General features: G+C 33.7%; 2 protein-coding genes across 5 annotated transcripts; both read right to left on the bottom strand.

Moving 5' to 3' along the window:
* Positions 1–454: 454 nt before the first annotated feature.
* Positions 455–4,655, bottom strand: LOC120342474 (sialate:O-sulfotransferase 2-like). Its single transcript, XM_039411311.2, has 8 exons — positions 4,499–4,655; positions 4,176–4,294; positions 3,836–3,938; positions 2,960–3,138; positions 2,613–2,778; positions 2,085–2,311; positions 1,198–1,401; positions 455–1,015 (listed from the first exon to the last, which is right to left on the bottom strand). Exons 1-8 carry the CDS (start codon positions 4,597–4,599, stop codon positions 552–554), a joined length of 1,563 nt encoding a protein of 520 aa, XP_039267245.2. The 5' UTR covers positions 4,600–4,655; the 3' UTR covers positions 455–551.
* Positions 4,656–5,321: 666 nt separating this feature from the next.
* On the bottom strand, positions 5,322–25,776 carry LOC120342643 (uncharacterized). 4 transcript variants are annotated; one of them, XM_078110903.1, is made up of 28 exons: positions 21,023–21,354; positions 20,247–20,334; positions 20,084–20,159; positions 19,694–19,802; positions 19,031–19,214; positions 18,231–18,743; positions 17,709–17,949; positions 17,367–17,461; positions 16,932–17,036; positions 16,507–16,637; positions 16,065–16,159; positions 15,809–15,913; positions 15,369–15,446; positions 14,913–15,117; positions 14,282–14,439; positions 13,632–13,755; positions 13,191–13,313; positions 12,453–12,572; positions 11,914–12,011; positions 11,152–11,290; positions 10,557–10,715; positions 9,824–10,051; positions 9,136–9,339; positions 8,364–8,581; positions 7,724–7,920; positions 7,257–7,352; positions 6,770–6,931; positions 5,322–6,141 (listed from the first exon to the last, which is right to left on the bottom strand). In XM_078110903.1, the coding sequence occupies exons 1-28, from the start codon at positions 21,122–21,124 to the stop codon at positions 5,801–5,803; spliced, it is 4,494 nt and encodes a 1,497-aa protein (XP_077967029.1). In that variant the 5' UTR covers positions 21,125–21,354; the 3' UTR covers positions 5,322–5,800. The 4 variants fall into 4 exon arrangements, with proteins under 4 accessions (XP_077967029.1, XP_039267495.2, XP_077967030.1 ...); XM_039411561.2 differs by lacking the exon at positions 21,023–21,354 and adding an exon at positions 25,498–25,776 and having other exon boundaries at positions 5,323–6,141; XM_078110904.1 differs by lacking the exon at positions 21,023–21,354 and adding an exon at positions 21,707–21,829 and having other exon boundaries at positions 5,323–6,141.
* Positions 25,777–27,082: the final 1,306 nt, after the last annotated feature.

Raw genomic sequence — 27,082 nt, 5'->3', positions numbered from 1 at the left:
AAGAGAATTGTGACAACTATGGGTATTCGTTTTACATTGGTCACCTGCGGCGTTCATGATGAACCGGGTAGCTATTCCAATATATAAAAAGACAATTAAGGCGACGTTCTACCTGAAAATGTGGATAGGTATTACATTTCTAACGATTTCGATATGCTTGTATTTATAAAAAGCATGATTCGTACCTTTCTTTCACCTTATTCAACATTCTTCGCGAAAACATATTGTAGATTTCCGTTTACTTCACCTTATATTGATTATTTTTGAGAACATCATACTGACTATTCGAAGTAATTCTGAAACAGTCGATATTTTTGAATATATTGCTAATTAATTGGTAAAAAGGCCAAATTTGAGATAAATTTTCGGCGCTCCAGAAGTATGTGTACCAAGATGGCGGACACTGGAAGGACCACAATAAATTATCCACACCAAACCTATTTCTCATCATAAACACGAACGCATTTTTTTTATTCTGTTGTATTTCTATTCCGAATGTTGATCGTTTTTTACACTGTAATGTGTGTGGCAAAACATGCTTAAATATTTTGTTAAGCCCCATTTTTGTCTTTGGCGTTTATTCTTATTTTCTGTAACTGTCTGTTACGTTGTCCTCTATCAGATGATTTTCCACCGAATTTCTTCTCGACGCCTTGTCTTTCGTACTTCGGCATAGTCGAAATATTAACTCTTTCTAGCTCCTGTCTGAGGCCTCTTATATTATCATTAATCTTCCGTTTCAAATCCTGGGAGAAAGGGTCAAAAATCAAACTTCTTTTTGGACGTTTAAATTTGCTGTGTACATCCACTTCCAAACATTGGAGACGGGTCTCCAAGTCCGGTCCGTGAATAAATGATGATTCCGGTAAGAAATCCAAGATACGACGAATTTGCGTTACCGCGTCCTTGACACTGTCTTCGAAGTAAACTGGTAACAGTCGAGGTACTCTTCGGATAATTTTACTATATGTGTTCTTCCATGTAGTTGCTTTCCGGTTGACAAATAAATGAAAATCTGCAGAAAAAAAACTCAAGAGGGCTAACATTATTATATATCAAATATGTGATAATGCAGTGAAGGCGTACTGATGTTGCATCGTAATATTCGGTGGTAAGGATGCATGCATCAGGTGAGTAATACACAAGAAAATATGAACATCTCGAAGTTTTTAAAACATTACTGTTATGTTATCTCACCTCTGGATTTCAACATCTCGTCACTTACAGACGCAACATGGCCTAATGTCCTGAATCTGTTGTATTCTGCTAAAATAGCATCATAAGGATCACGGATAAGTAATATTGCTGATTTATATTTGAATGCATCTAACGAATGAAGAACATGATCTTTAATAACAACTGTTTTGCCAGAATCAGCAGGCAAGCGTTCTCCGATGAAACCTGCAAAAATGATTTCATATATTTATATATATACATATGTATGCACCATAAATTTGAAGTATATATAGAACATTTAAAGATTAAATCAAATAAAGACACTGCCAAGCACAGTTGAAAAGTCGTTGTTCATCTGGGGAAATTTAGACGACCTTCTCGAAAAATAGTTCACATTATATCTTTCATTCACTCCATTGACTTTAAAATTGTTGACTTTCCGATATTTTCGTGTTTCGCGTAAGTTAATGATATTACATAATTGCCATATATGCTCTCTTTGTCTCATTTTATTAAGTCTCGCGACGTCATACGGTTACAAGAAATAGAATAAAACACGAATTCTATGCAAACTTGCAGCCTTGACTGTTGTATTTCATCATAGTGAATGGTTGAACAATCTCAGATATTTTCATATGATTTGGTGCATAACCAATATTTGTTCGTTTCCAATTAATAATAACAAGAAAGCAGTCGCTGAAATGCGGTCTCGAAACCCACGTCACGGTGCGAATTTTATTATTTTGAATACGTTATCACACAGAAATTTAAAATTCAAAGCATTGATCCCGTAGTTAATGAAAAAGGTTGTTTTTCACAAGAAGAAGAAAAATACAAAATGACAAAACGATCCATGTGTCCATTTCGTGTCCAATAAATGATTCGAAAAGTTCATTCGCTACACTCACCATGGGCGAAAATCAGTTCTTCGTCGTATACACTTCCTGTATATACACCTGTTGCTGTTTCAATCATCTGACGAAACCAAGTATTACCAGATCCCGGGAAACTAGCGAGGGCAATTGGAGGGTTCGTCCCAGCTGGAAGCAATGTCTTGTTATCACATTTGGAATCAGGGGCAAGTGTTCTGTACGGAGTTCCCCGGACACAAGCCTGTCCTTTACTGTTGGTTTTCCTAAATGAAATATTCAATGTTGTTATAAAATGAGTTAAATTTATAGAAAACTGTAAAATTTATTTGAGTTTTTGCCCGGGGCAAGGTCATAACCACTCGTATATCCTGGATCATAGGACAATTACAAAGTTATCTGTCAATACAATCAGCACCTTATAAATTTAAATTTTAAAACAATGTATTTTACATGTGAAATACATCAAAGGTTTCATGGCTATACGTAGGCTTACCATACGTCTCGGTTATGGCGGAGTTAGTCCGGGTAATCCTAACTATAGGAGTACTATCAGACTATTCTTACACATTTTGTCGATAACCACAGACACACTTCTTTGCCGGCACTGCGACAGTGAATCCCGCCTTTCCGCATATCTTTATGCAATCATCTTTGTCCAGTGGTTCTTCTTGATTGAATAAATCATTCTTTGTTCTGACTAAACAGCCTTCTAATATTTCATTTTTCATCACTGCAAATGGGTTTTGAGATAAAATTACAATAGTAATTTACGTTCCAAAGGAATATAACTTCAATGCAAGACTGGATAAATTTTATATTTAGGGCAATAACCTCAATACAATAATATGCTTTTTAAAATAGCTATTACAAAATTTCAGTAATCGTATTAAACCAAATATATTTTGGATCACCTTTGTTGCAGTTGGTGATCATATAAACTTGGGAACTTTGTTTCCCGCCGCAATACTTAAATCCATCGCCGGAACATTTTATTTTACAGTCCTGTGACATTGTGAGCAGTGCAACACCTAAAAAGTTTTCTCCACAGTAACACGTTTGACCATTGTACAAAGAAGCGTACAGCATTCCTCTGAAAAACAACGAAGCATTTCTCAGATATATATGGGCACAAACTTGGGCGCATTTATAAGTTGAGAACGGGTTTACCGATAGTGATAAAGTCGACAATCAGGCATGACAGAATAAAGTGCAAACAGTGTTTCCGTGGGTTAAAACAAAATTTTGGTAGAAATGTCATGTCAAGTAGGATTCAGAAAAATGAAAGAAATAGCCTACATTTTTAGCGACTTCTTACATCTTTAAGTTCGGTTAATTTATTAGCGTTCGTTACAACAGTCGAGTAGAAAAGCGATTCTTTCCAACAGTTACAATCAAGAATCAACCCGGCAAAACGATCCATATGTTTGTTCACTTTGTGTCCAACAATTAATTATTTCGAAATAATCCTATCGATTTCTTTCAAATCAGATGAAACATTTGTTGTATGGCACTGACATATTATTATTACACTATTGGAGTGGATGACGACAATCTATCACATAAAAACATATACAAAAAAAAATTCCAGTTTCTCTTCCAGCGTATTTTTGTTTACTTGATCAGTGAAAGCACGTAGTATGCTTGATCGGTACAGTTGAAATAAAAACGACTATAATTTAACGATTTTCATAAAATGTGAATTAAATGAGACTGGCGATACAAAATATTTATATACTAAAGTACTGTATTATAAGTTTCAACATATATCTGGATGTCATTTTACTTACATTTCGTTACAGAAATTAAAACATCTGTTCGGTGTAAGACGAATTGATACAACATCCGGTACAAATAGTTTAGGCAAAGATTGGAAACATCCCATTGATCTCACTGTTAATATAAATAATTTTGATTAAAGCTGGTTTGTGCATGGCAGGTGTGGTCGTGGGTAGTTTATAAAATGGCTTACTTGACCGATTCAATTCTCTACTTGCCCATACATTGGTTGTTTCGCGATGTAAAATTATATTTCATTTTTGGTTCGGCGTACAAGGTCATGACACCAACGTTTTCTTGAACCCTTTTCTCATTTTACCGCCAAAGCACGTCAACATAAGTTACACTCACCTTCACAACTGTCGTCATCTTCTGGCAATTTGTATTTCGCATCGCTTGTCGTGAAATCTTGCAATGCTTGTGAAATAACTTTCGAGTCATGGAATGTGTTTCGATGAGGACATCGATACCTGTGTGTTGCAAATAATGCCAATGACTATGAACCATTGTAGAAGGTAGTCAATATAAACTGAGACGGTTCAGAACAACCGTGACATAATAGTTCACTTACATGCATACTGTGCAGCCTGTTTCTTGAGTTGTTGAGTGCAGTCTCTTTCGGTCAGAACTATTAACACTTACATGATACATGTATGTCACATCAGCTAACTTACCTTGTCACAATCGTCCATAATTGCATTATATTGGCTGGGTAAAAGACATGGATGGTAACCAGAAACATAAGGATGCATTTCGTCTTGAAAATCTTTCTCATCCTACATTATTACCGCTCTAGAAGCAAACAGTCAGCGTGACTACCTTACAACATGTAGAATGATACAGCGAGAAAACGGATATGTTTCAGCGTCATATACATTTTTTTGTTATATTATTGCTTGCCGTGAATCTAGAACTGATATTGAATGGTTGAAAGCAACAACGGATCTGTCCAATAGGGTAAGTGCTTGTTGCGTATTATTATATATCATCTTGTTATCATGACGTGGCTCTGTTTAACTTCACTTTTTCTGTTTCGAATATAACGGCATGCCACTGAGAAAGATATGTCACTGTAGACCCTCTTCAATAGTTATACGGGACTGGGCAATGAAGGCAGAAAATTTATATAATTAAAAGTATATAAAATAAGCTAGATCCTCTAGCTAGGTGTTTAAAAGAACTCGCAAACGTTTGGGCAGAAAAGTTACATCCAGCAAACCCGTAGCTGCACATACGTATATATGCGGTTCAGTAGCAATGTAATATTGAAATCGAACAAGTTCATGTATACAATTGCGTCGTCACCAAACGTATAGGAATGTTTTTATTTGTTGACGTTGTCGGCGTAGTGAATTTCGATAAAACTCTTGATTTTCTTAATCGTTCTGGGCAAACCAACTCATATTGGCAATCTACATTAACAACCTTGTGTTCGTCTTTCATTACTCAAATTTGCACAAAAACACATATGCTGCTTTTACTGTATATTTTATTACAAAAAATGGAAAATATTGAAGAACACATACAATATTGACTTAAGTACTACAAGCATGTATAAGCATACACAAAAATAAAACGTATTAATATTAGGAACATTGTGAGAAAATATCAAAAATAAACTACTTTCAAAATGACAATGTGCAATGAAAAATTAGACAAAATAATATTTGAATTCTTTAATATTATTACAAAACAGAAATCTCGCAATAGGAAAAAATTACAATATGTTGAACGTCATGCAATTATCTGTGAACGTAACTGTATTTTTTTTATTACATAAATAACATTTTTTACTACATCAGTATATTGAAAACAAAAATTTTTTAGAATAAAAGGATAGTAACATACATCATAAGTCTAAAGACCGAGATAATTCAGAAATATTATACAAAGTGTTAAATATCCAAAATTCTCCTCCCATGGTTCAAAATTTTATGTGAAGTTTTATCGAGGGGATTTCATTCCGATGTAATTAACTACTGAAGCAAATCACTTTTCAGTTGTGCTAGCAATGCCAACGATTTCGGAGTAACTTCACTTCCTGCGTTATGACGTATTGAATCATTATCGGCGGCACTCTCTGATGTAGTTGAAGCTTTGCTCGAAATACTTGAAGTTTCAAGTGATTTTGTCAAATCGTCTAATAAACTAGTCTGAACGCTGCGTCGATTAGAATCAGTAGAAACGCGAGACTTCGGTCTATAATCAACAGGCATTGGTGATAATGTGGAACCACTGGAATAACCTGGTACAATTGTAGCTGTTTGTTGGATACCATATCGTCGAAGAACTCTGTCAATGACGTCATCATCCTTTTCTAAAAATGAGATGAAGATTTACATTTAGTGCTAAATAAAAATTCAGTGAAATGAAAGAATAGTAAATCAGGTACACGCTATAAATTATAGATCAATGTCGTAATGTCGTAATCTCTCCTAATCAAAATACATTATCCAGTTGGGTATATTTTCAGTTGGGTATATTTTGAAAATCAGGACAGTTAAATTAGTACCTTGTCCGAATTCATATCAGATTGAATAAGATTTACAAACATATTCCGTAGGAGGGGAAGGTCGAATAGACGGTTTAATCATATGGCGAACCACGACCTTCCGTCCAGTTACTGGTCCATGTCGGGTTTGGGATTAGTCATGTTATTTGTTTCAGATGCATGGACTTAATAAAGGTGGAGGAAGCATTAACCAACCCACCAGTGGTGAATATTATGTGCTCAAACATGAATAAGACAGTGGCAAAAGCTATTGCTGATAATGTAGTACTCTTTGGCTCAGAAAAAATGGCATGGTTATTTGGCATGCCACCCAAAAAATAAACAACCTAAATCAATCCAAACCCACTGCATTCGATAAAACACTGTAGTTTCACAAAAAATGGAAATCTTACAATTAAATACGAGTAAGCGGCAATAACATTTAGAAACTAACTTGAATCCGATTTAGAAGATTCAACAGACGAAGATGACACTGGACTTTCACTCTTCTTGTGACGTTTATCAGAATCTCCTACAGACTCGGAAATTTCGGGATTTTTCACATGGTCACTCAGCTTTGGAAAAACAGCTCCCAATCGAGGTTTAGCTTGAGGTGCTACTGTTATAAAAGTACTTTGTTGTACATCGTACAAGTACATTGTATTGGAATGATGATATAGGTTTTTTAGAGGTTAAAATACAAAAAACTATCCAATGAAGATGCTCTTACCAATACTAATTTGTGATTTTTTTATGTTATTTATAGCAAGGAAAGTCAATTTAATGAAAGGCTCACTGGTCAAAAATCAAATCGGTCATTGAAATAGCTACATGGTAAATGCTCCAAAAAAATTTTTTTCAAGTCATTGTTGCTATGAATAATAATTTGTAACCACTCCGAAATTCTCCCAGTTTAGTTTGGTTTCAAGTTCTGAATATACCTGTTGTTCTTGGTGGAGCTGTTGGAAAGCATTTATCTGTTTTTTCAGGGGCGTCACCTTTATCTATATCGAAGTCATCTTGCATTTTTTCATCATCTAAAAATAGTAAAAAACTGAAACAGAACTTCAATTCCTATTACAAAAAGATAACTCATGAAGCATGAAATTATAGAGTCAGTTATGTATATGGTGCTTATCCGTGACATTTGCTCTGAAAAAGGCCCTACACAACCACTGATATCGAACAATATGTTAAGAGCAACTTTTTTGGAAATACTGAAATTTTTCTGGTTCTTCAATGCCTAATCAATCCAATACATCATGAGTAAAAAGGTTGGCATGGGATTTTAACCCATAATGTGCAACCTATGATGCCAATGCAGTTAAGTCTAACACTTTAACTGCTAGGCCACAGGTCCACAAACACTCTCTAATTGTCAGCGATAAGCTTCGTAAATTTAAATTACCTTCTGTCCATTCATTTTTCTGTTTCAAAGGTGAGGATGTGATATGTGCAATAACAACATTTGATGGATCAGATTCACCAAGTGATGAAACTGCCCTGACATGAACTCTGTATTCAGTTGATTGTCGCAAACCTTCCAACAGTGCTCTTGACTTTGTACCTGCAACCATACCTTTTGGATGTCCATTCACATAAATCCTACAACATAAAAATAAATTGACCAAGGTAACTGAGTACTAAAACAAAGCAAGTTTAATGCATTTTTTTTTTTGTCATACTCTGCACCATAGTCTGAGTCTGCACCATATTTACTCTATTCGATTAGATCAAGAACATACTAGAATTTTGGATTTTATAATCTCAAAGGTGAAGTAATGATATAAAAAATAACATTTAAATTGACTGCTTGTACGCATTTCAGAAGAGATGTAATTGTCAGTTTTGAAATTTGAGTTATGAAACTATGCTATAACCTATACTTCAATAAATATAACAATTTGTCGTAAAAATTTCTAACTTTGTGACAACTAAAGATTGTAATCCTGGCACATCACAATGTGGATAGCCAGAAACGTAGATATATTTAGTATTATTTCAGAAATTCATATAACAGAAGTCATTGCAAGTAAAGAAAATCTCACCTGTATCCGATAATTTTGTCCGATTTTGCTTCCTGTCCATGTTTATCAAACACTTTTGCAGGATGCCATCTCAGTATCACACTACTTAATTGATTTGTACTTGTGTAGGAACTCTCACTGACACCAGCCCGCAATGCTCTAGGTGCAGTAGGAATACCAGGCATAGGTGGGGAGGAAGAATCTTTCGGTGACTGTCTTCTCATTACCAATCTCATTGCCTACAAAATGGAACATTACAGGCATAATGGGGCAATATATGGGCAGTTGAAGTAGTAGAGCGTAACAAGAAACAGAAGTGTCAGTCATTAAAAAATATAATTAAACATAGCATTGAGTGCTATCCACAAATCCAATTTTTATTACTGTATGTTGCAAGTCAGTCAATTCTAAGATTAATGAATATTTAACAGTTAACCTGACACTATTGAGCTATTGACATTAATAAATTTCCTCAATAAATATGTTTAATAACAAATCATGTCTCTTTGACATATACAATTATTCTCTTCTGACACAAGGTAAAACTGGCCCTCAAGTTTATCACTCCTTTTTTTAATTTTTATAAAGAAATTTGCTCGAAGCGCGGTCATACACATTAACTCAGAAATTAAGAAAATTGATCTCTGAATGCGGTTATGGGACTAACAAAATTCCAAGTGCTACTTAGACCATAATAAATTATAGTGTCAGTTGTGAATGCTCAGCAAATCAAACAGTTAGGATAGTACTAGATTTACACAAAAAAAAGAGAACAAAACAGTGGAAAAATTACTTTCTGATTCTTCCGTCTCTGTCCAGGCAATATATTGAGTTTTTGAACGAGTTCTGGATCTTTGAGAAACATGTCTCTCACAGTAAATATTTTAGGTCTAGGACTTTTTCTGAGCGGAATACGAGATGAAGATAGACTGTTCATTAGTTGATCGTGAGGTGTTGGATCGCTATGACGTCTTGGTGATAATACCCTGTCAGATGCCTAAAAAAGGAATGAATGGGTGTAAATAAAAGTCAAATCATAAAAAGTTGAAATCTCGATTCCACAAATTTATAAAATATTATGTGATGCTATCGCTGCAGCAATACTTCTCTTATTTTTAGATGTTAGATGGAAATCATTACCAATTTGTGGCTCTCATGACTCAATGGATCCCATAATGGTTTCCAGCACCGTGGGCCGTGGCCATATGCATATTACATAATGATGATAAATTGTATTATGATATCTCTTCATATAAAATAATTTTAAGTGCATATATATATATATATATATTCTTTAATCAATCTGCTCTTGTTTTTTAACCTTAATTTCAATTGATATATGCAAAAAATCACCGGTTTTGGTTTGTTTGCTGCCTTTGCTTCTGTATCGCAACATTAAATACCATATCATAATTTATATACCACTTATTGCTCTCATTTCAAGTGAGATTTTTCTAACTATAATATATATATAGTCTTACAGGTTTTAGAGCAGATCTCCATGTAATATTGTTGATGTCTGGAAGTACTCTATCCTTGAATAATTTCTTCGTTAAAAGTTGTTGTTCTTTAGATAATTCCTGTGCAATTTTCTTGTGGTTTATCTTCCCTGTTTTAGCAAATGTTAATGCATCTTGTACTTCAGCAAAAAGAGATGAACAAACACAAAGAGAATTGACCCCTGCTTTTGCATGATGATCTTCACATATCTATAAAAGAATTTTGTTGAAGTCAGTTAAGAGTAAAAGATAATGGAAAAGCAGTATGTTACAAAAAGACATAAAAATAATACAATAATCTTCATATCATTGTAAAATAATAAAAATAAACACTTCGAGAACGTCGTCGAATAAGATGGATAAATAATACTATAACAAGATAGAGTCAGTCCAGGTTGGATATAGGAATGAGCAACTAGTAGGTCCTTGAGATGTATGGTCTTTGATGTTGGATGAAGGCATCATGAAGTCATAACTAATAAAGGGCCACTTAAATGTTAAAGTGAGTTTCCAAGCAATCCTCTTGCACTAACCCCTTTCAACAAGATTCAAACTCTCAAGGATAACCAACTGTGCAATAATAAGCATATATATATACTCTTATAACTTGTTATTCGATGTGACAATGATTGTCTCCAGAAATCTGATTGCTCACAAATGTTGTCCTCAAGACTTTGTTATGTTAAAGTTGGTATGAAAGTCATTAGTTTCCTACCTTTATAACATCGTCAATTTCAGCTCGTTGAGCAACATCATCTTGCGACATGACCACTAATAATGATTCAAGTTCCTGAGATAATTGAGGAGCTTGTTCTGCACTCATTTCCCAATCTGCAGCAGACCATAGCACAACTGAGAGACTGAAGACAGATGACTGCAAGAAAAAATAAAAAAAAGTTGAAAGATTGGCCACCATTATATTTGAGGTACCAGTAATCTGTAGTTTATTTTTCCATAATACATAATATACAGCTTGTAAATACAGAAAGTAAAAAGAAGTGAAAATGACATTTCATTGTGAAAGGAGGATAAGCAAATCAATACTGGTTATTGAGCAGCGACACCTACGATTAAATAGCATAAATATAATAGCATATAAAAATTTAACAATAATTATTAACAATCTTTTGGCATAGAAGACGTTGAGGCAATCTGATATATCCAGAAGGTGACACCGGCCAACAAAGCGAAACAAAAAAACACAAGATTTTTACTTTGATTTTTCTCAACGTGATAGGATGTTTAGTCGGTTTCAAAGGCTTGTACTTCCTATACCTATACAAAAAGAAATAAACAACAATGGCAAACACCTTGGTAGATGATGCAGACTTATGTTCAAGAACTTCAGGAGCTAAGTACATTTCATCAATTTGATTCTTAGCAACATTGAAATCTGAAAATTCAATTCTGCCATCTTGTCTGATAAAGGTTGTCTCAAGGGAAAGATACCTGTGTAAAAAAGGGCTAAAATTAAAGAAAATGTTTTGGAAAAAAAAAATTAAAATCAAGGTTTAATCCTCTGTCAGGCCAAGTCCCATGAAGGGTGCAACAAATAGCACAGGTTTGGGACTATATTAGTACGTTCTATCAAATCAGCCCCATATAGCTTAAAATCTCTTGTATGAACCATACTTCTGATGTAAAATAAGCAAAAAAGATAGGCAAGTACACAGACATGTAACTCATTAGATTCCTCATCAGGTTGAATAAAAAGACAACGAGAATTACGGTCAGAGACTGAAGACTTATCGATCGAAAGTTAGGGGTTCCCCCAAAACAGCACTCTTACTCCATATTGACACCTTGTGTCCCATCACTAACTAATTAATAACTCGCTAATTATACGGCATAATTCATCCAAAATCAGTAGGCTTCTGGTCCGAGATATGATGAATGCATATGCAAAATTGGAGCGAATTCATCCTTCCTTTCAGGAGATTTCGCGTGTACAACAGACAAACAAACAGACAAATACCTATCAACATACTTATAAACTTCTGATACATCATGTGACTATCTTTTCCACTAAGTAGGCTATAATAAATTATCAGATGCATAAAGAGAAGATTTACTTTTTCAAGGATTTGTTCTTTATATTATGACCAGCTTGTTCACATAAAGCCCAGAGCTCATCTTCACTTAACGCAGACTTTAGTGTAGTCAAGGAATCCTGTACAAAATCAAAAGGAATTCATTAAATTTCTTATATTAATGGAAAAACATATATGGCAAATGAATAAAGCAATCAAAGAGTGCTTGGTTATGTAGTGTGCGTATGAGGAATAATATAATAATATCAAACGGATCAAAATGACATACAGCTGGTCCCAAAAAAATAATTCTCACTTCTAGAGGTCATATATTCCTTCCATTGTTATTAGTTATGATACCCCCAATTTCCATTTAATTACCATTTACAGCTGCATACGTAAGCTACTTTAAGTATATGTTTAGCGGTTTTGTCAAGTCGTATTATGCATACCGGTAAATTACGGCTAATGCATTTTTACTGAATAAGAATAATTTATTCATATCACCAGGGAATTATACCTAATCATTAATAGCTTTAATATAAATACAGCTAGCTATATATCAAACAAAAATATCAAACCTTCAATGAAAATCTTGGCACTTCACCACGGGCACTTAAGATAGGCTCAGGATCCATATTAATTTCTGGTTCTTGTTCAACAACTAATTTCTGAGGTGGCGATGTTGATGTCGTGATAGCCTGTACCAATGAAATCATTACAAAACAGCTGTTATTATTAGGAAATCATATAATAAATACCGTTACATGGAAGCAAGGAATAAAACAAAGTTATAGATGAATATAGTGAGATTTAAATTTGGAATTACCACAATAACAACTAAAACACAATAATGACTATATATAATACTCATTGACATCTCCAAATTTTTTGAGGACATTGGCTGATAAGCCTGATATACCAGCATATCACGTCAGAATCGAATTTGGTCAGAGCAGAGTGGTATTGATTGGAAGGTTAAATTATAAAATTGGATTCGAGGTATTCATAGGTCCTATGTATTTCAGATGTTGATGGATTACAATATGTTTCAGATGTTTTCCTCGTCGTTCTGATTCCAACTAAACCTCACATTTTCAAAACTGCACATTGGCAAAGAAAGTAATGTAAATCAAAATTCTATTCAGAAGAATGCACAAGTCAAATACAGTTTCTAAAATATTAGTTAGCAAGTTGGAAAAAAAGCAAATGTTTCCTCGTTGACTTCAGAAATACTATTGTTAAACAAATGTACACTACAGGGCTTCACTAGCTTGAGGCTCTATAATTCATATCGAATTTTGAAAAATAGCTTTTACCTGACTTTCGGATATTAATTTGAGTTCGTCTGTTTCTTCCCAAACATCTAAATTAACATCACTTCGACTTCTATTCAATATCCGGTCAGAAAGTGTAAGCATTGCTTCTTGTAATTGAGCAACCTAAGAATATTGAAACCACAGATAGAAAAGTTTTGAATTTTGTATATCATGAAAAAGATATCACCAAAATTTGTGAATCAGGATATAGACAGAACCATCTTATATAAATTCACGTCATGACTTTCATGGAGTACCTCCGATACAGTTTGAAAAATTTTGATCAAAAAGAAATAAAAGCTCAGCCATAAGCCTTTCGTCCCCCTTTGTAATCAATTTATAGACAAGTAATTCTATTCAATAAAATATGCGAATTTGGTCTAAAAGTAAATATAGGCACATTTTCCTTTGCTACAAGATAGTAATATATTAATGAATTACCTGATCCTGCAAAACATCAATTGTTGTTTTAAGTTGTAAGTTTTCGGCGACAACTTTCATCTTGCCATTACTTGGAGATTTATCTGGTAAATCATTGTCCTCGGGAGAACTATGAGCAGGATTTCTAAAAAATAAGCAGTAGAAAAATGTTTCTTCAATTTGTGTAGATCCAACAATGAAGGTTTAACATTTAACAAACAGAATGTGATGCTGCATATTGCAGATTTAGTTCATTTCATACAACGTACAGAAGTCAATTATTTACAAAACATATTGAAGACATTTGAATGCTTCTATTCATATAAAAATCATGAATTTTGATAAAAGGTAAGTGTGATATACATACTATTCTACCCACTTGACATATATGCTCTTCGAAAGGTTATTAAAACAATTCAATTATAGGGAAGGGTCTCAACACCTTCACTACTAACAAAACTCTACACACTGCTCTGACACTGATGTGTGAAAAACCATAAAGGATGGAAATATTTCCAGTTCTGCAATGCTTACCCAATTTATTGAAACAAGGATGAGGTTGTTTGCATGGCGTTGGAAACCCAATACCTTCAACCTGACATGCCAACATAGTGAGTGAGCCTACATCTCTTAACAATAATAAAATTATTAAAATCTCATATTCATCCTACCCTTCTCCATCAGTCACAAGAGTTCCTCTTCCTTCATCAGTGTCATCTGCTGCATGTTGTCTTGGTGGTTTTTTGTTGATTTCAATGTTTTGTGTACTTGATCGATCTTTGAATAAATCTTCATCTGGAACTTCTTTCCATGAAACATCAGCTCGCTTCTGAGTATTAGAAAAAAATGTCGGTGTGGGGATTCAAAAACACACACGCAATAAGAATAGAAAAGATTTAACAAATTAGGCTCTACCAGCATCTCATGTTATGAAAAACAATTCACAAAATAAATGGTCTGCAAGAAAGACTAAACAAGAAGACTAAAGAAGAAAATCCATAAAAATGCAACTCATATTGTATTTGTGAAAAATCTACAAAATATAAATGACACCGCTTGAAATTTACTAAATAATGCAACTGTGACTTGAAGATAAATGAATGAAATATCCTCTAGTTACCAGTTATCACACTTTATTCTATCGCGCTTCTGTGAAAATATGATTACAAAAACACTATGATATACCATACTAGATGCAATCGGTCGGAAGACAGATTTCCAGATTGAAAAATAATGTATAAGGAAATATTGAAGACGAAAAAAACCATACAGAAATGACTTTTCTCTAGATCCAAAACTTACTTGTGTTTGATTCTGATCTTCTATGGATTCAACAGAGTCACTTTCATCACCAAAATCATGTTCACTGAAGTCTGATGTACGATGTGAGGTTTTCGTTTTTACTGAACTCCTTTTGGGTGTGTCGAGAGGTGAACACAGAGGCGTTCCATTTTTACTTGCTTTATTTTTTACTCTTCTAGGTGAATTTGATTTACTCCTAGGACGCCTGTAACAAATATACATTATATCATCATTGAAACTTAATTTATGAATGCCATGCTTACGTTATCAATTATCATATATCAAAATTGTTTTCATCTCATGAAATAGACAGCAATGATAAATGATTCACAGATGTACATTTTTATTTGTGAAATTTTCTCTTTTGTGAATTCCCAATTAGCATTTAAACTATTTTCAGAACAACTGGTTAAATAGCCACTCATAGTTTGCAACAAGATAATACTTCCTAGATACCTGTTATCTGGTGATCTTTTTCTGTGTCTACCCTCGCCAACTTTATCGTGTCCTGCTCTGTGTCCTTTTTGCAGAGACCTGATATGAGATGTAGAGATTAAAAATAAAATATATTTTTGCGACAATTTTAGTTTGGCAATTGTGAATTACATGAATTCAAGCAGGAGTGAAGTGAAGTCAAATTTTGAGCATAAATATCATAGATGATCATGACCGAGGGTACATTCTATATTCAAGTGCTGGAATTTGTATGGAAAAACTCCTGTGGGTGCAAATGTCTCTGGATACAGAATTATGCATGATCAAATATCCTGGATGTAATTTGAAAATGAAAATGCACATAAATGTAAAAGAATGGAATCAAATTTTTCATTCCATCTATAGTTGGTATGGGCTGTAAATAATGAATCATGCATTAATAATAACAAAAGATTTCTCACCTCAATTGTGACCAGATATATCTTATTGCTTCTGTTTGAAGATCTCTCATTTTTTTCTCAGCATCCAAATTTTCTTTGAGACACTGAACCTCATGGCAAAGAACGCTGGAAACGAGGTATTATAATAAAAAAAAAGGTGAAGAAAATATGTGGATTACACACATTGATTACTAAAAGAAGTTTGAGGATGTTTTTGTACTTACCTCAAATTATAGTCTAAGCATTTGTTTCACATAAATGACTTTGCTTAACTTACCTAATATATTGTTCAGCTCTTCTTGCTCGTACTTCTTGTCTTATTTCAACAACTTTTGGGTCAAGTTTACGAGTTCTATACCCTTTCCATACAGCCTGTAAGAATAAGTAGTAGGTTGATATTTGTGAATACAGTATAAATTGGTATTTCAGTCTTTGTTCCTGTAAACCTAGCTCACTTGCTTCAACGTGATCAAATGTGAGAGCTAGTGTGACTCAGAATTCTATTCAGAAATGATATAGTGTAAGGCTACAAAATGAAGAATCTGTGCAATACTGAATTGAAAAATTGAATTCCTTTGTCGTGAAAAAAAAATCAGAAGCTCATATTCCAATTCCATACTAGTATAAACTTACACAATACATATGCTAACCAATTCTCTCGAAAATCTGTGACATACTTGTGAGCACCAAAAATTTGAATATACTGTTATAAGCCTTGCCTGAATCTTAGTTGCAGCTTTTACATGTTTCAAATCCACTGGTAGTTCAGAAACATGTTTGTCATCAGGCACAGGAGTTGCAGATATTTCCTCATTGATTTCAACCTTTTCTTCTTCAGATGTTGCAGTATCTATAATGGAGAAAATATAAAAAGATTTTTACTGCATCCAGATAATTATCTTAGCGTCTTTTTAATCCGTGGACGAGGATCATTCAAATTGCTCATTTTGGTTTTAATGCAATCACATAATATAATGCAATGATAGGTCTTTCATTATATTTTACTCCATGTAAAAATATAACTAATGCTGAACATATTTAAACCTACATATAGTAATTCAGCATCACATTTGATACTAAGCTCAAAAGCAAAGTACATGAGACGTATGGCATTTGAAAACTTGCAAATTAATCTAATACCAACCTTGACTTTTATTCACTGCTTTCAACTTAGCATTTCTCTTTTTCTCAGAGCTGCTTTGTTGTTGTCGTCTTCTTCTGGGTGACAGAGGTGAGGGGCGAGGTGATGCTTCAAAATGAAATATATTGTTATGTGCGATATGAAATAATACAGTATACATATATACAGCAGGCATAATATACTCCTGGAGCTGTAAAGACAATAACAAACTCAATGTTCAGGATTTTAGCCAAACTCCATATTTCCGATCAACACACAAATGATGTATTGCTCGACTATTAACAAAGCTCCACAAAAATATGTTCAAGGTATACTTATATATTATATTTCATTTTAAATGTTTAGTACCATAGCAAATTGGTAAACCTGCCAAAAGATAATGAAAAATAGAGCAACCCAATCTCTAAAATACTTTTGAACAAACAAACACTGCAATACCTTTCATAAGAGCAACTCTTCTTTTTCCTTCAACGTTACTTTGAACTCTTGATAATGGTTTACTAGAGGAAGAAATCCCATGCTTTTCCTTGCTTCTGTATCAAACAATGAAGGTTCTTAGCAATAAACAAATCACTAATTTCCCGATCACACAATAACAGAACGATAAAATCTCAACTCAAATCCTTAACCAGAGTGTAATAAATTGTATAGGCAATGAGGAACCAAAACGATAACAATCCATCCAAATTATAGTAGCTCCTTAATAAATAGCAGTGATCACATATGCAGAAACTTGTTCCGAGCAATGAGCGCATGAAATGTTATTTAAAAATTTACTACCTTGATTTTGGTACAGGATAAGATACATTTGTTGAATGGCTTCTGCGTAGATAAGGTTTTGGCTGAGATTTAGTATTAGAAAATGTAATGGCTTCGTCCTTCGCAGCTGATGCTCCGTAGTAGGATTTCTTGACTTCAACATTGAGAGGTTTGATAGGTCTCATGTCATATTCTTCATATTTTGTAGGTAGGGGAAATAATGAAGGATCAAATTGACTAAACGTATGAGGAGGAATTTGCTCTGAAATAAAATAAATCATTTGCTGTGAATGAAATGAAAAGAATACTGAATTTGATTAATAATTTATTATGGGAATCCAATGTTAAAAATTCATAAGAAAAACACGAAGAAAATGAATTACAAAAAAAAAATGTTTTCAATATTCCATTCTGACTGAAAACTGATTTTGCTTGAATCCTAATTATACACAAAAATATTTTTAATAGCTGAAATGGGTCTTCATAAGCATATTTTCCTCATTTTTTCTCATTGTTATGGTTAAGTTTTAATTGCTCAATTACCTTGTCTTGAAAGTCCTGAGTTTTGTTGTGAATATTTGCTAAAACCATTTTTTGCAAAATTTGAACCATTTGGTAGATTAGGACTATATGGTGTTCCAAGCAGATGTACCGCGGGAGCCGGCGTGAAATTCTCAGATGATGGGTAATATTTGGGAGGAACCGTACTATGCTGCAAATCCTGCACAGACGCTGGAGGAGGTGTATTAATCGATGGACTTATTGGATACTTCTTTGTGTAAGCCTTGGCAATCAAAGGATCATATACATAGCAATAATTGTCTCCGCCACCAACAAACTCCATATTAGGAGTCTTGTGTTTTCCTGTGTCTGATTTTCGAACAAAGTTCTGAGCTCCTGTATGAGGGCTATCACTGTATTTGTGTGAAATTCCAGTGTCAAGAACGTTGCTGTGATCTGGCTTGCCAATAAGCCTTGCCTCTGCTCGTTCGGATCTTCTTAAAGCAGGGGTCATATCAGAATATTTTGAATATGGCAAAACTGGTACGTTGGTTCCTAAAAAATGTTGATTTATAATATATTAAAAATTGTCCAATATTTCAAATTTTCAAAAAGAGAAAGAACAAAATACTCAAACGCAGGAAAATTTAGAAATGCAGGGAGAGCATTCATTAAGGAGGTTCTCAGTGACTGTATACCATGCCAAATAAATAATAACTTCTTATAGCATTAAGCAACATAAAATCATCTGTCATCTGGTATTGTATAAGATTTCTATGTTGCTTTCATTATAAATTCATGCTTTTTTCTAAATCATGAAACTCAACAATAGTGTTTTCTACCTGGAACAAACTCAGATTTGGAATGCAATAAATCAGATCCATCTTTACTTTCCGTGCGATCAGCAGACACACCTGCTGTACAATTTTCATTTGGTAATGCTGCAAATGATGGAAGTTCTGGAATAGGCAAACTTGGAATGTCTGTTGTAGTTGCAGAAATATTATTAGGAGATGCGTTGTTACCCTGTAACAGAAAAAACAAATTGAAGTAACTTCAAAAATATCTGACTTCTGCTACAGTTGCAAGTGTGGCAGTGGTAATAAACAAAATCAGGTTACCTAATTAAAACCTGAAACTAAATGAATCAGAATATGTTTTACAAAGCAAATATACAAAAGAATTCAGAAGATAAAATGAGGTAATAGAAAGCATAGAAAGCATAGAAAGTCCCCAACTATAGATTTCATTCATATACTTTTGTAAGTAAATATTCATAATGGTGCATAAACAAAGTTGTATACAAAGGCAAGAAAATAGAAAAGATTTAATTTCCCCTAATAAAAGGGAAAAGTTTCATTTTCCTTTCTCAAAAGCTGAAGCTAATTGAAATAATATAAAATTTACACGACTAATCGTTAAAAAAATCCTTTTTATTTATTTTTTACTTCAGAATTAAATAATACACTGTTTGCCTGAAATATTATACGAAACATCTATCCTACCGTTGCATCAGTTTCTGACCCTACTTGTGCACCAAGCCATGCATGAACTCTTCTTCGCTTCTCTTTCCCAGAAACTCGAGAATGAAGTGGATAAGTGGGAGTCATGGCACTGAAAAATATATAGATTGAGATAACTTGATTTATCGACTCAACTTACTATTTATATAAGACCCAAAGTGACTCGAGGCATCAAAATGAAATGAAATGGCCTCATGCTCAACGAATCGCTAGAGATAATTGGTTTAGTGATTCCATGCAACATCGAACTTGAAATTCGGATAGCCCCGACCTCAAATTGACAAGATTTCTTCCATCAACAACACTGGTATTGAATTCAACCAACATGCTTGCAGGAAAAATCATAAACAGTTTCTATATTCCCATACAAACCTATTATCACCAGACCCAGTCATTCTTAAATCATTTCCACTCCGAAAACGAGGTGAATATTCCATTCCACGATTTCCTGAAAAATAATAACTTTATTGAAACAGCAAAACACTTTTGAAATAAAATAAAAGTTATTCTCTTCCTCTTCCCAATGTATGCTTACTCATTTTGTCTTTGTCTAACTGATATTGTTGTAACTGTTGTTGTAAATGAAATCTATCCACCTTCACATCACCTCCACCAGCTGGATCCTGTTAAATAAGGTACACATTTTAAAAAATTAGGCAAAAAATTTTATAAAATTAGGCAAACCAACATTTTTTCGAATGGTGTGGTGTGGGAATGGGAAACTTCTTTAATTTCATCTGTTATGTCATCCTTTTTTTCTTATGTATAACAATTTTGTATAGCCATTAATTTTCAAGAACGGCTATATCATTTATAATTTATGCACATACTACTGAAACAATACGTATGTAGACATACATTTGAATGAACAATCACTCCCAGGTAGATGAATCAGGAATCTACCAGCATGTCCCACCCAATCAATTATATTCCAGATAATTTTTTGTGCCATTATAACCTGCAATGCTTCGGTACATTGTTCGGTCACTGGCAGGCCACACCACACCACAAATTTTTCATATTTTTATTATGTACTATATCACTGTTCCTGCTTTATACTATATACAAAATATAATGTGGTACATCAATGCTTTAAATTTTGATCATACGATATAATATTAATGTGCTTCTTAAAAACTTCTATTCTGACATTGAATTATTGACATAACAATAAAATTTTTCAAAGAATCATAACAAGATCCAAATTCAAACTATACGAAGAACAGTACTAAAACCCTGAAAACAGAATATTCGACGAAGTCAACTAAAAAAAAAAGTTTTGAGTAACATAATAATTATTAACTATTCCACCTCTCTTGTCAACATATCAATAATAGCTATCTGTGAAGAAACTTCTTCATATCGTCGCAATATTTCCATTTTTAAAAACACATGCACAAATCTTGACCACATTCATTCATTCATTTCATAAGGTATAATCGCATACAAAGTACCCTATGACAACATATTTTCAAAGCGGCACTTCAGACTAGCAGAGATTTACGGGTAGCGTACCAAACAAATTCAAGTGGTGCTTAAACCTACGATTTATTATTGACAAAGTGCAAAATGAAAATACCTCAGGCCTAACATGAATTAAACAAAATGTCAGCAGTGTCATTGTAATACACAAAAATGTCAATGATACTAAGAAAAGATATATATACATATATCACAATTACCATATTTTACACATTGGAGTGAAAGATTTAGTATACTGTTTCTAACGGTTTCGATGAATATTTTGAGTGAAGTATATTACAGAACATTTTACCCAAGTCAATTCTTTTAAGTGTGGCATTGGGATAAACAACCCTTACATTAAATTAAAGAGTTGTTTGGCACCACTAATGCAAAAGGTTGATGCAATACTTCTAATTTGAACAAATGACGTAATGAAGGAGGATATTAAAAATATTTCGAAAAATAAACTTTTTGACTTTATTATTTAAACTTCTTTTGTGACATTGCCACTTTGCTCTCACATATACATACCTTTTGAATAAACTTCTTAACTATTCACATATCAAAATTCTCAAAGTATGAATTTAGTCAATATTTTACTGCCACTCAATAGTATTTAGAACACAAATACCAGTAGTGATACGGACTACAGTCGCCTGTTATGCTGATTAGTAACCAGAGTTATGTGAAACCATTTGTTTTGATAATAAAACAGACGCTCCTTCTGTATCGTATTTCACAATGGATGAAATAGCACTATTCTGTGACAGAGCAGATTCAATGGAAATAATGTATATAACAATTTAAAAGAAACAATAAACCGAAGAAATTGTTTATTGAAATATATCCAATATATGTGCAAACCTAATCAATAAAAATGAATTTCTTAAATGAAAGAATGAATTACTCAAAATTATCTGTCATGTATGTGTATTATATTTACCTTTTATATTAGTCAATATTCATTAGTAGAGTGTATGTGATATTTCATAGTCCAAATAATATTATTAAAGTTTCGTGTGCATTTGTTTAATCATAATTATATGTGTGTATGCAGATAATGCAGTTGTAATGTTCCTATCATGGCAAGTACAGATTGCACCCATAGGCCAACTAAATTCATATAAATAAAATGTCAAATGGAAATATTTAGCAAGAATAGGCCAATGAGAGTTTGGGTAGCATACAAGCCTCCTACCAGTAAATAAAGTGAATCAATGTAGGCTACTGTATATATAATATATAGTCTATCACTATTCAAGTCTCGTCTTGTCAGAGAATTGAACAATTGTTGATCAAAATAAAGATTTGATTGAGCACCTCGAAAATCCATCATTTATCTGAGATTCATGTCTGGCCTAGTGTTCAGCTTGATTGAAAAAAGTTCGATATGTTCAAAGAATAATTCAATATCAAAGAATTTGAATATCAGTGATGGTAAATCGAATGAATATCACCAAATCAATGAAAGGTAGTGCATATATGCATGCCATTAATAATAATACAGATGGTTTGAAAGTTTACAAGGATACTGAACAAAAGTAATCGCTTTACACTTTCTCTTCTGATCTAAAAGTTAAGGTAAATAATACAACAAGAAAGTTAACTTTATTAAACCTGGCCAGTGTACTACATAAAACAAAATAATCAAAAAGTCACATAAAAATAGTCATGCGTCCACAATGTTAGATTAGTATTCTAACCATTATTGTACCAGATCTACTGAAGATGAAAAGTGAAATGATAGTATTTAATATAGTAAATCATCGAGAATACTTAAATATCTTATTTGCACAACTTTGTTTTTCAAGAAAACTGGTATCTAGCAGGAGGGTGGAAAATAGTCCCTGCATAACAAACTAAAATCCACGACCCTCTCAATTATCGCACTTTCAAAACCAATACTGATAGAAATATTATGGTACATCATAAACATGAATCTACCAAAAATACACTCAATATTTCAAGTTCAAATCTTATTTTCGTTTTATTACGATATCCAGCTTGAGTTATTCCAAGCTTGTGTAACTTGCAAACTACCTAACTAGATTGTATATTTTAAACTCGAGACATGTCATGCAAATGTTTAAATATGGCAACATGATGACAGTTAACCACATTGAGATAATTTATTTTCGGTAAAAAACCTTTCAAAAACTTCGAGTAGATGAAATTTATATTACAGCAAGTAGGATGTGTGCGATTTTTCTTTAATTTCTAGAAAACTTTTATTTACAATGCAATTCAGATTCACTTTTACTTGTAACAGTGATTATGATAGTTCAAGTTGAATAAGGAATCAAAGGAAGGCCAAAGAAGTTGCGCTTTACAATTAATCACTTTGACGGGAAGCAATAGTTAAACACAGGTCTTAGAATGAATAGATATTTTACCAACGTCAAAATTAAGAACCATACTATGGACAAATATTGAAACGAAGACAAATTTAATTCATAAAGCGCGAGTGTCCAAAATAAAAACAATTGTCAAGAATATGAATGGTATCGAAGACCTTGATATAACAGTTAGAAAACACATAAAAAATCATAGATCGCTTGTGTTTTCTCAAAATAGCCTTGTGTGCTGTAATTGACAAAATATTTCACGGGAACTGTGAATGTAAAAACAGTAGTTACTGTAGTTTTAAACCTCTACTGTGTTGAAAATTTAACTTTCCTAAAAGTTGCTAAACTAAGGTCTTCAAATTATTAACATCAGGGGATAAAATATTTTAAATCATGTTAGATGTTTGGAGAGAATATCCTTATACCTAATTTTATGTTTACCCCTTGAAAAGTCTAAATGTACCTCAGATTGGAATCCTCTAAAAATCATAACATATTTTATTAACAGAGAAAATAGATGAATCACTGCTCGCCGCATAGCCCGAAATAAGAAACCAGAGCCATGACATTTTGTTGGAGCGAAGCTAAAACAAAGCTTCCTATAATAGACGTAGCTGCAGATAGAACTTTTAGCGAACTCCAGCTCTAAACCAAGCAAGTATTTTTCACATTTATAAGTTTAGTTTTAAAATTTGCAACCCTTACATTAGTATTTTGAGTTGAGCTTCATGGTAGACCTAGTGGTAATACCAGAAAACATCATTTCCTTCCAGAGATGTAACCGTGGCCGTTACCATTTCAAAACATCTCCCTAAGCCCGTCTGGATTTCATGGCCTTTTCGAACGAGAAATCGGGCGTGCAATCAGAAATTCCCGCGTGCAAATAAGAATTTCTGGCGTGCAATTATAGTTCACGGCGTGCAGAACAACTGCGCCCGCTAAACTGATTTCGACCTAAGATACCTCTCAATACATCCGCGTAAAAATAAGTTGGATCATGGCAAAAATGGACGTTTGACCTTTGACCCCCAAAACATCATTTCTATATTTTGTCACTAATTTTGTGTGTGTTTGTGCGACTTTAGATACCGGTACTGTTCAGTACATCCGTGTAAAATTATTGTATTAAAAATACGCTGAATCAGAGCCATAACTGGCCAGCGTCGGTGAGGAGGCGATTTTTTTCACGGGATTCCTATCATTCAACACGATATGGTGATTTTTGCTTCGCATTTTTCGATCAGGCCAAATCTTGCAAGCAAGTATTAGTCGACAATTGTAAAGTTATAATTTTTTGGCATCTTTATATTACTAGATTATTGATTTAAAAACTATTTAGACCGATTTACATTGGTGAGCAATTGCAAATTTTCGGCGTGCAAAATTGAATTCGCTCGCGTGCATTTTTGTTGAGCGCTAGCGCCCTCGGGCGTGCATCTGCCATGGAATCCAGTCTGGTCCCTAAGCCTATTCATGGCCCAAACAATATGAAGATGTACCCACATTATTTATTGATTAACCAAGATATGTCTAAAAAGTACTCTGTCTAAAATATTTTAGCCATAAAATAAAAGCATGTAATATTGTGCAGTATCTTCTGCAGTCTTGCATGGCAGCATGGTTTAACAAAAATTAAAAATTAACTAAAAAAATTTTTTGTCTCTTGAAAAGGAATGAATACAGGAATAGGAAAGAATAAGTCAGAAGACACAGAACTATCATGAATCAATGAATGAACTACCGCCAGCTTAGGACAAAAGAATCTAGCCATGTCTGCATGTCAGCTACCGTACCATATTAGTATTACTGTAATAAAAATTATAGCCTACTTCAGTTAAACAGACTGAAAAGTACAAAACTACAGAACTAGTGTAAACCAAACAATGTACAGATGTAATACTGCAAGAAAGACTTGATAACCATATTTTTGTTTAGATGTTAGTAAAACTCAGAACCTAGCTGATCCATGCTTCTCACCTGATTTTGCATCAGAGCCTTTAATTCCAACCTTGAAATAAGTTCAGACCATTTAGGTTTACATCACAGTCTGACAGTACCGGTATCAAACAGTTGTCAGGTTGTAAATTCTTCCACTTGCAGACTTCTGGACTTGTTGTTGTTTCAACTTCCGAATACACATAAGCACAAATTCAGCAACTACCCAATTGATTTTTGATACTGTACACACAGACACAGTAGGCCTACAGCAGTTGCCTAGGTTCAAACCTTACTTAAACCTGTAAACCGTCGACAGTCTTTGAATAAGGTTCGCCGAATAGGTCTGTACAGCTGTAGGTAGGCTACCGGTACTGGAATAGGTGCTCGTTTACTTTTAAATAGAGCCTGTCAGTCTCGTGCACACTGAAATAATAGATCTCTTCTTCAAGTAACGGAGGATAATTAAGTACGGTATTAAGCAACCAGACGATCGAACTACAAAACTGATCTCAGAATCTAGTCTATATTATGATATTGGTGCTGAGATTTTGTTTTGAAGTTACCGGTCATTCGATTCTCATTTTGATTGACAGTTGACCTTTCAACTGTTTAACGAAGCGATGCGATAAGTCGTTGCCAATACAACGACTAACAAAATTAGCTAACTTATTGTTTTGAAACTTGCTGCGTATTCGATTCCATACGTCAATATAAAATCTATCAACAAAAATATATATATAAGTATAGAAAACAAATTTAGTAAATCTTCCAAAGCTAATCCATATCTTAGTTTTATATTTAATTTAGAGGATCTTGGAAGCAGTGATAAAATATTCCGATATGTCCATGATAAGTTTCGTATTGTAAAAAGTTTGCAGCCTGAAAAATGTTCAAAAGAGTTGTGAATTTGGATAAATTGTATTACAAAACAATCTGAGTATGGCATACCAACAGTAGTAGCGTAAATGGCCGCTCCTGTCTCCGTAAATGGAAATAGTGGGACCCAGTGACGTTGTTGAACTCCATTCTATTTTGCCTGCTGCCTCAGGCCATGAGGCAAGGCTTTAACCACAGAGAATGATAACCCTGTTGACCCTCTAATGTTGACCCTCTATACTTTAACCATTATCGACGATATTGATTTGGTAACTCAGACAACACAAATATGAATTGAATCTGCGCTAGTTGCGGCGCTAAGGCATTAGACTGCAACAATATATTTTGCATAGCAAAATTTTAAATATGCGGCGTGGAGAGTGGAAAAACAAATCAAGATTACATTTAAGCACTGACCAAGTTATTTTTTCGGCCAAATCGACTGCGACTTCATTCATCATGTTGCATAATATCAAGAAAAAGGTAAACATAGGATTTCTTAAATTGGGCACCCTGAATCCATAAGTCCGTCATCTCCTTATTTTCTAAAGATTCCACACAACTCATCTTCTGTTGAATCTTACAGATAACCTCAAGTACACGGTGAAACAGTGACATGTAACATCTAGCATTTTATAATAATAAAAAGAATTCAGCAACCTGGGTTTATCTGGAGCGTTCTGGAGTGTTCTTTCAAGAAATTTGGCGTCCACGCGTCTTTGAAACTTCTGCAAACTTCATGGCGTAC

Source organism: Styela clava, chromosome 3 (assembly GCF_964204865.1).
Source record: "Styela clava chromosome 3, kaStyClav1.hap1.2, whole genome shotgun sequence".
In the NCBI taxonomy this organism is placed as follows: domain Eukaryota; kingdom Metazoa; phylum Chordata; class Ascidiacea; order Stolidobranchia; family Styelidae; genus Styela; species Styela clava.
Note: the sequence above shows the minus strand (reverse complement) of the source record. Positions and strands in the feature narration are given on the sequence as shown.